This window comes from Megalobrama amblycephala, linkage group LG13, assembly GCF_018812025.1.
Source record: "Megalobrama amblycephala isolate DHTTF-2021 linkage group LG13, ASM1881202v1, whole genome shotgun sequence".
Classification (NCBI taxonomy): domain Eukaryota; kingdom Metazoa; phylum Chordata; class Actinopteri; order Cypriniformes; family Xenocyprididae; genus Megalobrama; species Megalobrama amblycephala.
The window spans coordinates 18,296,936-18,311,474 of record NC_063056.1 but is presented as its reverse complement, the minus strand read 5'-3'; the positions used below and the strand labels follow the sequence as shown (position 1 = coordinate 18,311,474).

General features: G+C 35.9%; 1 protein-coding gene and 1 long non-coding RNA gene across 4 annotated transcripts; one reads left to right on the top strand and one right to left on the bottom strand.

Moving 5' to 3' along the window:
• Nucleotides 1–742: 742 nt before the first annotated feature.
• On the bottom strand, nt 743–11,080 carry sbk3 (SH3 domain binding kinase family, member 3). Of its 3 annotated transcripts, none has more exons than XM_048154156.1 (4): nt 10,208–11,080; nt 4,852–4,996; nt 4,522–4,724; nt 743–2,649 (listed from the first exon to the last, which is right to left on the bottom strand). In XM_048154156.1, the coding sequence occupies exons 2-4, from the start codon at nt 4,946–4,948 to the stop codon at nt 1,885–1,887; spliced, it is 1,065 nt and encodes a 354-aa protein (XP_048010113.1). In that variant the 5' UTR covers nt 4,949–4,996; nt 10,208–11,080; the 3' UTR covers nt 743–1,884. The 3 variants fall into 3 exon arrangements, with proteins under 3 accessions (XP_048010113.1, XP_048010112.1, XP_048010114.1); XM_048154155.1 differs by having other exon boundaries at nt 10,252–11,078; XM_048154157.1 differs by lacking the exon at nt 10,208–11,080 and adding an exon at nt 6,909–6,970.
• Nucleotides 6,499–13,543, top strand: LOC125244144. The gene is made up of 3 exons (XR_007179238.1): nt 6,499–6,553; nt 10,333–10,420; nt 13,344–13,543. It is a non-coding gene; the product is annotated as an uncharacterized LOC125244144 (long non-coding RNA).
• Nucleotides 13,544–14,539: the final 996 nt, after the last annotated feature.

Genomic DNA, 14,539 nt, shown 5'->3' with positions numbered 1-14,539 from the left:
ATTAATTATTTTGTTATCTAGATTGCATAATCAGATTGCAAAAATTAAATACTTGTAATTAGATTATATTTTTTATGTTTAATTAATTATTAGCTCTCATCAACCTCCTGCAGTTCCTCCACAAACCCCAGTTTGGGAAAACCTGACGTAATACTCAATGCAATTCATTTTTATTAATAGCAAAAATTGAATACATTATCTTTCTCTTTGTTTTTTCACATGTACAAGATGTCCTATGTGCTAAATGAGTTAGGTCAAAAGTAATTAAAAAAAACCTGATTGATTACATTACCTAAAATGTGTAATGTAATAGATTACATTACTCACTACAATTTTTGTTTGTATTCATTAATGGACTACAATTTGTAGGTAATTTACCCAGCACTGGTTGCAGATAGGACAAGGCGGTTTTGATGGTGCAACAGTGTGGACAGCTGGAAAGTTGGATTCGCCTGCACATATCTGAACTGATCCACTGAATCCCAGAACAACACTAACCTGACACCCGCCCCGCATTGTACCTGTGTTTGTTTAACATTTCACACCACTCGTCCTATTTAGAGTGGTGCGGAGTATTTCAACCAGCCTGCCAATATATCTGTTCTCTTCGGACCATCTGAAGTGTGATAATGCATGAGGTCAGTAGAATTAATCGACAAATGCTGATATATGCATATGGGGATGTCAACTTATAAGTGCAATTTGAGAAGTGCATATTGTATAACAGACTGAGGAGAGTAAATGAGTCACCAAAACAAACAAGTTTATTCAAACATGAACAAACAAGGTATGGCTATCAAAACAACTGGTATGAGGTAGAAAGACAGTGTTTATGTATTCCACCCACATCTGATGAGCAGCTCCTCATCTACAGTACCTATTTACCTCTCTACACGTTGAGAGATTACTTATACGTTGCACCTGAGAAGAACTGAATTAGGCATTGCAGTATTGCTGGTTTTAGTATCAACACAATATGAGAAACATTGAATTATTGTAGTATTTGGAGTCATACTTGTATGAAAAATTAACCGCTGACGTGTTTGGATAGTAAAAGACAACGTTTTTTTTTTTTTTTTTGGTAAATCCTATCATAGTTAAGTATTATTATATCAAATACATGCTGTTGTGCTATTGAACTTTCTATTCATCAAAAAACCAAAAACAAATGGATAGTGGTTTCCACAAAAATATTATGCAGCACAAATGTTTTCAACATTGGTAATAATAAATGTTTCTTTAGCATCAAATTAGCATATTAGAATGATTTCTGAAGGATCATGTGACACCAAAGATTGGAGTAGGAGTAATGATGCTGAAAATTCAGCTTTACCATCACAGGAATAAATTACATTTTAAAATGTATTCAAATAGAAAACACTTATTTTAAATTGTAATAATATTCCACAATATTGCAGTTTTTGATCAAATACATGCAGCCTTAATTAGTGAACATAAGAGACTTTACATTACAAAATCGGTCCCAAATTTTGAATTGAAGTAGCCTATATATTTTACTTACATTAAAAAAAAAATCTTTACAGTAAAATAATACTGTAAAAATCTTTACAAAATAAATGCAACTTGGTTGTATAATTTGTTCTCAAATGCAATGGCATTGATACTTTGATAAGTAAAATTATTAATAATAATTTTAGATGAATAATTCTTATTATATGCGTCCAAACACTCTAGGGGCCACTGTTCAAGTGTGTGTTAAAAAGTTCACTCATCTGATTGTACATATAGTCTACTTATACATCCAGTTATTTTTATAATAACTAGTCTATTTGTAAAAAACTAATATTCCAAAATATAAACACTATATAAAAACTCTTGAAAATAAAGTACATCTGTTAATAATATTGCTCTCATACATTAACTTTATCTCTCCCTCCTTCCCAATATCTCTTTGCCCTCTTCCACCCCTCCTCTCTCGTGGATCTTCTTGGCCTCCATGTGCGCCTCCTGCTCTCTCCTCATCTCCTCTTTCTCTGTCTTCAGCAGCCAAGGTCCTCCAAGGTAGGACAGGATCTCTTCAGGCCCGGGACGAAGCAAGGGCAGCGGGTTCAGCAGCTTTCTTAGAAGAGTGAGGACGAATGAGCTTAAAGAGTCAAACTGAGGGGCAACTTCTAATTCGGCCTCATTCTCCTCTCTCACAGTGTTTTGCTTTTCACAATGATCTCCCTCCCTCGGTCCGTTCTGTCCTCTGACCCTCTCCTCTCTCTCTTTGATTTGGTTGAACCAGTCTCTGTACTTGCAGTAGGAAGGGTCATCAGAAGTGGTCTCCTCCCAGGGGAAGCAGCTCGTCAGCAGGCAGTAAATGAGGATCCCTAAAGCCCAAGTATCCAAACTGGGCTCCACGGACATCCAGATGTCCTCTGCTTCCTCCTCTGCCTCACTGACTCTCTTAGCACACTCCATCTCGGGCACACAGAAAGGGGAGTTGTACCACACAGCACGGACCTTTGTCCCCTGTGCCCGCGCCAGGCCAAAGTCGCCCAGTTTGACCCAGCGACAAACACGGTCACATAAGAAGATGTTCTCTGGCTTGATGTCACGGTGCACAAAGCCAAGAGAATGCAGGTGAGACACAGCACCACTCAGCTGAGACATCACACGCTGAGCACACTCCTCACTCACCCCCTCCTGCAGAAAAACAGAGAAAAAAAGTTTTTTTTTTAATATAAGGATTTTATTATAATAATAATAATAATAATAATTAACAATTATTTCTGCCGAAAATTAGCAATTTCTGGCATGTTATTTTCCTTTTTTCATTAATACTGTTATTGCTTTTTTTATATGTTCATTTATTATTATTGTTGTTGCTGATGTTTTGTTATATTTATTTATTTATTTATTTATTTCCATTTCTGGCACCTTATTTTGCTTTTTACAATAATAATATTCTTGATATTTTTATCCATCCATCCATCCATTACAGCAACTTTGTTGTCCTTTATTTGTATATGCTTATTTATTTATTTATTTATGGCACATTAGTTTGCTTTTTAAAATAATAATGTTATTATTGATAATTGTGTTTATTCATTTAACCATTAAGGTCGCCTTGTCCTTTTTCAATAATATTGCTATATGCTTATTTATTTATTTATGGCACATTATTTTCCTTTTTAAAATAATAATATTATCATTGATAATTGTGTTTATTTATTTAACCATTAAGATGATCTTGTTGTCCTTTTTCAATAATATTGCTATTTGTATATGCTAGCTTATTTGTTTAGTTATTAGTTGTTTGTTTATTTATGGCACATTACTTTTTAAAATAATATTATTATTGATAATTGTGTTTATTTTTTTATTTAACCATTAATTAACCAATTTGTTGTCCTTTTTCAATAATATTGCTATTTGTTTGTGCTCATTATTTATTTGATTTGTTTGTTTGTTTGTTTATGGCACATTATTTTCCTTTTTTCCTTTTTAAAATAATATTATTAATGATAATTGTGTTTGTTTATTTATTTATTTAACCATTGAGGTCACCTTGTTGTCCTTTTTTCAGTAATATATGCTTATTTATTTATTTATTTATTTATTTAACCATTAAGGCCACGCTGTTGTCCTTTTTCAATAATATTGATATTTATATATGCTCATTATTCATTTATTTATTTGTTTGTATGTTTGTTTGTTTATGGCACCTTATTTCCCTTTTTAAATAATATTATTGATAATTGTATTTATTTATTTAACCATAAAGGGCACCTTGTTGTCCTTTTTCAGTTATATTACTATTTGTATATGCTCATTTATTTATTTATCCATTAAGATTACTTTGTTGTCCTTTTTCAATAATATTGCTATTTGTATATGCTTGCTTATTTATTTGTTTATTTATTAATTCATTCATTTGTTTGTTTGTTTGTTTGTTTATGGCACATTATTTTCCTTTTTTAAAATAATATTATTAATGATAATTGTGTTTATTTAATTAATTAACCATTGAGGTCACCTTGTTGTCCTTATAAGCCTATGTAAGCCTTATTTTAATTTATTTATCATTTAATATTTTCTTTTCAATTCATTTGCTGTGAGTATTGATGCTTTCGCAGTAATGTTTGTACAATAGTCATTCCTATGAGTTATGAGATGATGGAAAGTCCGTGTTCTAATCTGCTCCCTTAGCGGTACACTAAGTACTCTCATTAAATTGCATTAGTGAATCATGGCTGATGATAGGAGCAGTTGTTTTGGCAGGAGAGTGAGAGCACGGGAGCATATTCAGGGAACATGTACGTGCCTGAAAAATCAAAGACACATTGTTCCCTGGAAAGACATCAATGCAAAAAATTTTCTACTCATCATGGTGAATCATGATTATTTTGCTAGCCCTAGATCAGAACTGTCGTCAGAGGACCAGGACTTTTGTCCTGGGCCCTGTAATGAAGAGGAGCCACTGTAAAGTTGTCTAACGGTCATCTAAATCTCTTCTGAACAACCTGAGGGTTTGTAAAGGATGACAAAATTTTTAATTCTGCTGCATTTACTGACCTCTGACACAATGACATCATACAGGTCGCCATAGAGACCAGCCTCCTGGGCGAAGACATAGTGAGAAGGTGTGGAGTAGAAGATGCCTATAGCCCGCGTCAGAGACGGGTGTGTGCAATAGGAGACAGAGAGATTGTATTCACGCAGGAAAGCTTGGAGAGAGGTAGAGCGACGGGGGAAGAACTTCAGAGCCATTGGGGTTCCTGGAAGTTCAAAGATTGCTAAAGTGAGAAGTGCTTCATCTTCACCAAATACACCTTGTCGTTTTGTTACAATGCTATTAGTTTAGAGCTCAACCTGAACAAAACAGGTAACCACAAAACAACTGACCTCTCTTCTGATGCACCGCCAGCATCACCTTGCCATACGACCCCTCTCCCAGCTTTTTGATCAGCTTGAAGTGCTCTGATGTCACCAGTGATGTCATGGACTGAGCCGTGAGGTAGCACAGCTCATCCAGCTCTCTAGGTGCAGTCTGACAAGAAAACAACAGCAAAATTTACATTTTAAAGTCACTATGAAATAAAAATTGACAATTCTTTTTGTAATGGAATGTTGCATTATTTAATTTTTAAACACATGAGAATAGTAAAACCACAACAATCCAACCATCCAATCAATCCCCAAAAGACAAAATAAAGTCCAGTCCTACATTTCTTCTTGTTCAAGAAGCCGATTTACTCGGATATACGTCTCAATAGGGAAGAAAAGATAATTGCAACTTCCATTTCATTCTTTAATGATGATTTTCAATTAGTATGCTGTGTGAAGCCTCCACTTTTGTTTTATCTGATGTCAACTTGATCTTTGTAAAAATTAAAGTTCTGGCCGATACCGATAAGCTGATGATTATTTTCATGTTACGGCTGATAACCGATAAATGCCTGAGTATTCAAATTTGATACTGTTTTGTCTAAATAATTTATAAATAAAATTAAAATAATTCATTTTAAATGCTACAAATGAATTTAAGTCACAACTTTATAATATACAGAATGAAAATAGATATTCGTTTTAACATTTTATAAATATTACATTTATCAGTGTTATTAAATTTTAGTGATTTAATACTTATTTTGATAAGAATTAAAGGTGCTAAAGAGGATGTTTTGTTTTATACATTTTTGCAATATTACTTGAAACTGTCTTTACTAACTGATAAAATTAGGTGCACTGAAAGTTATAATATTAATATACATCATCTGTGCACGAGGTAGGGCCTTAAAAACATCAGCCAATCATTTACGCGATCATCGTGTAAACGATTGGCCCTCTGGCTTGTCAATCACTGCCATGACGTTCCTTGTGAGAGACGTGCGTGGCTGCACGCTCCAGTAACTTTCCACACTCTACAGGCGCCGCATGCAATGTTTTTGTCAGGAGACAGGAGTAACAACTGCAGATTATGAGTTACCTGCGGTGAGTCCGACATAATGAATCCACTAACACGACACAGCGAATGCCGGTGGTAAACACTCGTGTTCCAATACTCGTGCACGAGTTTTGGGAGGCGTTCCCTCGAAATGAGCTGTGAAGGAGGGGGGGCTGTTCTTACGCATGCGCTCATTTCAAAAACTCACTAACAGTCTTTGGTTTCTCAGTCGACGAAAAGATCCTCTTTAGCACCTTTAATGTAATTATTTGTACAGACACTATTTTTACATTTTACGCTTTCAGTCTCTCCCTAATCAACCCAGATCATACTGCTTTATAGAAATTAAAGGTGCCCTAGATTATGTTTTTAAAAGATGTAATATAAGTCTAAGGTGTCCCCTGAATGTGTCTGTGGAGTTTCAGATCAAAATACCCCATAGATTTTTTTTTAATTAATTTTTTTAACTGCCTATTTTGGGGCATCATTATAAACGCGCCGATTTAATGCTGCGGCCCCTTTAAATCCCGTGGTCCACGCCCACAGAGCTCGCGCTTGCCTTGAACAGTGCCTTAACAAAGTTTACACAGCTAATATAACCCTCAAAATGGATCTTTACAAAGTGTTCGTCATGCATGCGGCATGTATGCGTCGGATTATGTGAGTATTGTATACTGTTATATTGTTTACTTCTGATTTTGAATGAGTTTGATAGTGCTCCGCGGCTAACGGCTAATGCTACTCTGTTGGAGAGATTTATAAAGAATGAAGTTGTGTTTATGCATTATACAGACTGCAAGTGTTTAATAATGAAAATAGCGACGGCTCTTGTCTCCGTGAATACAGTAATAACCGATGGTAACTTTAACCACATTTAACAGTACATTAGCAACATGCTAGCGAAACATTTAGAAAGACAGTTTACAAATATCACTAAAAATATCATGTTATCATGGATCATGTCAGTTATTATTGCTCCATCTGCCATTTTTCACTATTGTTCTTGCTTGCTTACCTAGTCTGATGATTCGGTTGTGCACTGATCCAGACGTTTATACTGGGTTCCCTTGTCTAATGCCTTTTATAATGTTGGAAACGTGGGCTGGCATATGCAAATATTGGGGGCGTACACCCCGACTGTTACATAACAGTCTGTGTTATGTTGAGATTCGCCTGTTCTTCGGAGGTATTTTAAACAAATGAGATTTATATAAAAAGGAGGAAACAATGGAGTTTGAGACTCACTGTATGTCATTTCCATGTACTGAACTCTTGTTATTTAACAATGCCAAGATAAATTCAATTTTTCATTCGAGGGCACCTTTAATATTAATGTTTTTATAAATGTTATTAATGTTTTTAAAGATATACTTCAAACGAATGTTAGATGAAGGTAATGGAAAATTAATTTTAATATTCAATATCGACTGATACTGATCTCATCAACAGATAACCATTATAGTAGCTACTGATATACACTGATCAGGCATAACATGATGTCCACTGACAGGTGAAGCGAATAACACTGATTATCTCTTCATCACGGCACCTGTTAGTGGGTGGGATATATTAGGCAGCAAGTGAACATTTTGTCCTCAAAGTTGATGTGTTAGAAGCAGGAAAAATGGGCAAGCGTAAGGATTTGAGTGAGTTTGACAAGGGCCAAATTGTGATGGCTAGACGACTCGGTCAGAGCATCTCCAAAACTGCAGCTGCAGGAGTGTTCCCGGTCTGCAGTGGTCAGTATCTATCAAAAGTGGTCCAAGAAAGGAACAGCGGTGAATCAGTGACAGGGTCATGGGCTGCCAAGACTCATTGATGCTGTGTGGTCCGATCCAACAGACGAGCTCCTGTAGCTCAAATTGCTCAAGAAGTTAATGCTGGTTCTGATAGAAAGGTGTCAGAATACACAGTGCATCGCAGTTTGTTGTGTATGCAGCCGCAGACCAGTCAGGGTGCCCATGCTGACCTCTGTCCACCACCGAAAGCACCAACAGTGGGCACATGAGCATAAGAACTGGATTACGGAGCAATGGAAGAAGGTGGCCTGGTCTGATGAATCAAGTTTTCTTTCACATCACGTGGATGGCCGGGTGCATGTGCGTCGCTTACCTAGGGAACACATGGCACCAGGATGCACTATGGTAAGAAGGCAAGCCGGCGGAGGCAGTGTGATGCTTTGGTCAATGTTCTGCTGGGAAACCTTGGGTCCTGCCATCCATGTGGATGTTACTTTGACACGTACCACCTACCTAAGCATTGTTGCAGACCATGTACACCCTTTCATGGAAACGGTATTCCCTGGTGGCTGTGGCCTCTTTCAGCAGGATAATGCGCCCTGCCACAAAGCAAATGGTTCAGGAAGGGGTTGAGGAGCACAACAATGAGTTTGAGGTGTTGACTTGGCCTCCAAATTCCCTAGATCTCAATCCAATCGAGCATCTGGAGTCCCCACCTCACAACTTACAGGACTTAAACGATCTGCTGCTATAACATCTTGGTGCCAGATACCACAGCACACCTTCAGGAGTCTAGTGGAGTCACTGCCTTGACAGGTAAGGGCTGTTTTGGCAGCAAAAGGGGGACCAACACAATATTAGGAAGGTGGTCATAATGTTATGCCTGATCGGTGTATATTTTGTCATAATGGGCATGAATTTAAAGAATAGAGACTACAATCGCTATTAGGAAATTGGTTGCTTGAGGCAACGATTAGGTACACAAAAATGTCTGACCACAGAATTGCGCAACTGAGATCCATGTATTCCAGAGAGCCATTTAATAATGATAGTTGAATGACAGTTGAACTTCCCATCTGTCAGTACTTTCGCCAGCCTTCAGTTTTATGTCAGACAGAGGCTGGTCAAACAATACCATAAGCCCATTAACACCTCGACGGCCCTGAAATAGCTAGGGCGCATGTTACAAATGCATTTTTACATAACACAATGCAAGCAGATCATATACATTACACCCTATATATTCATCAAGGACCTTTGTTAATTAAAGTTCCTAGGAGTGTGCGTCACACCAGTCCTGTGTGCGTCTGCATTCATTTTTTTTTTTGCTTTGTCAATCTATGCAACCTTTACTAACACCACACAGCTGAGGAGCGGGAACACGTGTGGCCAACACCATCAAAGAACATCTAATTGTGTGGGATTCTGTTACGACTTTATAAGTCTGTGATGTGGGCCTAGTGAAGTGGTTGTATGAGTGCGTTGCTAGGCATTGAGAACAGAACCACCAGAACAGCCTTTATCTTACTGATAGACGTCTCTGGCAGTGGCCTTTGATAAGCTGCCAGAAGTGGACATGCATATGCTCCAGCTTGTTACATTTTCCATGCAACAATAATGTACAGTAAGACTAACAATGTTGATTTTAATATATATATATTTATATATGTATATATGTATATAAATGTTTATTGAGCAGCAAATCAGCATATTAGAATGATTTCTGAAGGATCATGTGACACTGAAGACTGGAGTAACGATGCTGAAAATTCAGCTTTGCATCACAGGAATAAATTACTTTGTCAAATATATTTAAATAGTACACAGTTATTTTAAATTGTAATTATATTTCACAATATTACTGTTTTTTACTGTATTTTTAATTAAATAAATGTAGCCTTGGTGAGCAGACGAAACTTCTTTTAAAAACATTAAAAATCTTAGTGGTTCCAAACTTTTGGACTGTACTGTATATATATGTAATAATTAACCTACCTGAACCTACCCCTAAACTTAACTTTAACTCATGTAGTTACCTACCTTATGTTGTCCTGTACTTTCTTAGGTAAGTACACCGTAAGTACACATACTGTAAAGTGCAACCAAAGTTTTATATGAATGATATCTGGCACTGATGAACAATTCTGAATATTTTTTTACTGTCAAACTCAACCATTCTTTCTCATTTAATTGCAGTGACAACCCTAGTGTTTGTGCGCCATACACTATTGCACTATTTATAATACCTTATCAATTTATTTTACAGTGTCCTTTTTACACATGACATGTATAAGTACTAACAGTAAATTAAGCAGAATTACATGCAAATAAATCTATCTATATATCTATTGCAGTATACTTGTAATGTTATATTGCAGTGACAACAATTTTCATTGAGTGCCACTATTGCAAAATATGTGCAGTATGTACTGGAGCGCTTTATATTATCCACAGCTGTAATGGATTTAGCAGGATAAAACCTGAAATGTTACTTAGTCATGAGTCTCCTGTAAAGCCAAACACTCATTAGTGAAATCATATATTATTTGGTTATGTATTCATTTCTAATACGTACTTGTTAATGTGTATTAATATCCATAAAATCAGGATTTGACTCACAGTCATTGTCCAGCGTTGCAGTGTCTTTCAGGAAGTCTTGGAAACAGTTTCTTTCTTACTGCCTCTTTCCCATCTGTACAGGAATGAGCTCTGAGTCAAAATGTCCGTTGCTCGTTATCAACATACAACTGAGATCGACAAGCAGTTAATCAGATGTCACGGTGCAAGAGTGAGTGTCAGTTGCTACTGAGTATTTTTATATCTGTGCTCTCTCTCTCTCTTGATCCTTAATGAGTCTGACGAACCCTCACTCATGCTTACCACCTTCCTCTGCTCTCTTTCTCTCTCCCTTGCTCTCCCTTTTCCCTCCAAAATTCCTCTACTTGTTTCCATCCCAGATAGCCATGTACTACAGCAGTGAGGTATGCAGCCCCTTCATAGCGTCTCACTCTCTCTCGCGCTCTCTCTCTTTACTCCTGTACGTCAGTAGTGTCCCAATGTGTTCCACCTGTCATTCAGTGTGTCTGCAAACACTTTATTCAGTCCCTGCTGTTCCCTGAAGTCTCTTCTTCCTACTAGCTATCACTTTCACATTTAGTAAATTCCTCCTACTGTGCAGCTCAAGTCTGCAGCTCTGCTGGATTAAGTGAGATTGAAGAAGATAACAGGAGGTTTACAGTTTTGAGATCTAATTACTCCTTAGACTCTTACATGAACATTGTGAAACTGCATAATATCCATTTTAAGAACTGTTCAATACTACACAGCCCATTATGGCAAAAATGCTTGAAAGATTAGAAATCATCCAAGTGTGGTCAATTTACTTGTATTTAAGAATATTTAATACTTAAATATTTAAGATAGAACAAATTTTATTAAATCTAGGCGCAAAAACATGTAACCTGCAATTTCAAATATGAATGAGCTGTTTTTTTAATTATTAGAATCACAGTACTAAAAGACATAACAAGAAGTTGGTGAAAACAAGAAGCCCCTGATTTAAATGGAGCTGGGGGTCAGTGGACCCTCAGGGGTCCTTGACGAAGATGTGCTACACATGTCAAATCAAGTGGCCTTTATTTATATACCAGCTGGAGTTTGTTTACTAAGCCTGCAGGGCAACCACCCATTAGGCATTACAATAATCTAGCCTTGAGGTCATGAACACATATATTAATGCATTTGATGCATTTGACATTAAGACCATATGTCGTAGTTTAGATATATTTTTAAGTTGGAAAAATGTGGTTTTATAAATGTTTGAAATATGGCTTTCAAAAGAAAGATAGCTATCAAAGAGCACATCCAGGTTCCTAACTAGCGTCATTTTGACAGAGCAACCATCAAGTGTTACACAGTATTCTAGGTTATTACATGCAGTTTTTTTTTTTAAGTTTTTTTTTTTTAGAATTTAGTAGTAGGAAATTACTAGTCATCGAATTTTTTATATCAACTTTGTATTTGTATTTAGTTTTGTGAATTGGTATGTTTTGGCAGCCCGGAAAGAAATATAGAGCTGATTATCATCAGCGTAACAGTGAAAAATAACACCATGCTTCCTAATGATATTTCCTATTATGTACAGGGTCCTAGTTCTAAGCCTTGTGGTACTACATACTGAACTTGTGATTGATATAATACCTCTTCATTTACTAAATTGATGATGGTCAGATAAGTTCAAATTAAACCAAGGCAATGAGATTCCATGCCAATGTTATTTTCGAGCCTATATTCACAAGAATGTTGTGGTCGACAGTGTCAAATGCAGCACTACGGTCCAGTAACACTAACAGAGAGATATGCATCCAAGTCAATTGTAACTCTGACGAGAGCAGTCTCCGTACTACGGTTTAAATCCTAACTGGAAATCGTCACAGATACCATTTCTCTAAGGAACATAGTTGAGAGGATACTGCCTTTTCTAGTATTTTTGACAGAATAGGGAGATTCAAGATCTGTCTGTAGTTAACTAATTCTCTGTGATCAAGTTGAGTTTTATATACACTACCGTTCAAAAGTTTGAGTGAATGAGAAAGGTTCTTTATAGTGGAAAAAAGGTTCTTTTGGGGAATCAAAAAAGGTTCTTCTATGGCATTCTATGGCATCGCTGTGAAAACCCCATTTTGGAACCTTTATTTTTAAGAATACATATAATGAATGCATATGTGACTGACTATTGTAAAACATGGAAAACAATTCAGTAACATGAGCACCATTATATTATTAGCTTACGAGGTACATGTGATTTACACTGACTATATGCTTCCTCCAGTGAAACATAATTCGTACGGATTTTACGAGTTGCCAAATCTGTATGAATTTGTACGAATGACCTACCCCTAACCCCGCCCCTAAACCTACCCGTTACTGGAGTTTAGACAAATTATATGAATTCATACGAGTGAGGTCGTACGAATTTGTACGAATAGCCACCTCGTAAAATACATACGAATAGGTCATGAGATAGCGTTGGAATTGGAGGTTGCCAACTCAATAAGATAATTTTTAATTTTGCTTTATGCAAAAGTTCCATAAACAAGCAATTTATCCCATTCTTACATTTCAGACAAAAACTGGCCAGGTAGTTAATATATTTGTTCTCTGCTGCTAACACACATTGTTCCAAATAAAGGCAAACTGGAATGCAGAAAAAATGGAAAAGTAATGCATATACAGTAAAATATCTATGTGCTATTATACTGATTATCAGCACTTTTAAAACACTGCTGAGTACGAAAACGTATGAAAAGAGAACAGTCGTGTGTGTATATAGACATTACATTAAAATTGTCCTCTCCTTTTGTTTTATTTATTTGTTTGTTTATTGGCTGGCATTCTTCAATGGATTTAACCTGCACATTCTGCCATCTGTTTGAGTGATAACAGCTGAAAGCTCGCAGAACCTAATACAACCTTCCTCTCCATGACAAACTTCTGCTTATGCTGCCAATTCACATTCTCCCTTTCTGTATCTCATTCTCAGTTTACCCTGAACCTCAACTCTCTCTCTCTCTCTCTGCACTTCACAATTGACTCTTTTATACATTTACATCTCAGAAAGATTTCCCTTGATATATACAACTTGGCTACTGTATATTACGTAAGGCAAACAATCCTTGTTATCACAACCGTGGCCGTTTCTGTTTCTCCAGCTGCTCTCTACATGCATGAAGCTGTTGCTAATACAGTCTGCTGTTGACTTCAAAGAGACTTCATCAATCCCTGTGGTCTCATCTCCATTCATAATCAGCACTACGCTTCTGTCACTCCCCTGCTGTTCTGGAATGTCACATGGTATATCTGATACATCATAGAATTAGTTTAACATGATACTCAATAGGCACGATACGCAAGTATGCAGCAATGAATCATTTGGGTTATTGCAATTACCCGTTGTTAGCAATTTATATTAACAATGAATTTAAAAAATATTTTGAATGTACAGTACAGTCCAAAAGTTTGGAACCACTGAGATTTTTAATGTTTTTAAAAGAAGTTTCGTCTGCTCACCAAGGCTACATTTATTTAATTAAAAATACAGTAAAAACAGTAATATTGTGAAATATTATTACAATTTAAAATAACTGTTTTCTATTTGAATATATTTCACAAAGTAATTTATTCCTGTGATCAAAGCTGAATTTTCAGCATCATTACTCCAGTCTTCAGTGTCACATGATCCTTCAGAAATCATTTTAATATGCTGATCTGCTGCTCAATAAACATTTAATGTGTACAATTGTACAAAATATTTGTGTACAATATTTTTTTTCAGGATTATTTGATGAATGGAAAGTTCAAAAGAACAGTGTTTATCTGAAATCTAATCTTTTGTAACATTATAAATGTCTTTACTGCCACTTTTGATTGATTTAATGCATCCTTGCTGAATAAAAGTATTCATTTCTTTAATTTCTTTTCAAAAAAATAAAAATAAAAATTCTTACTGACCCCAAACTTTTGAACGGTAGTGTATAATGCTACAGAAGCTTTGTATTTCAGATAAATGCTGTTCTTTTGAACTTTCTATTCATCAAGGAATCCTGAAAAAAAAAGTACACAACTGTTTTCAACATTGAAAAAAATCATAAATGTTTATTGAGCAGCAAATCAGCATATTAGAATGATTTCTGAAGGATCATGTGACACTGAAGACTGGAGTAACGATGCTGAAAATTCAGCTTTGCATCACAGGAACAAATTACTTTGTCAAATATATTTAAATAGTACACAGTTATTTTAAATTGTAATAATATTTCACAATATTACTGTTTTTTTACTGTATTTTTAATTAAATAAATGTAGCCTTGGTGAGCAGACGAAACTTCTTTTAAAAACATTAAAAATC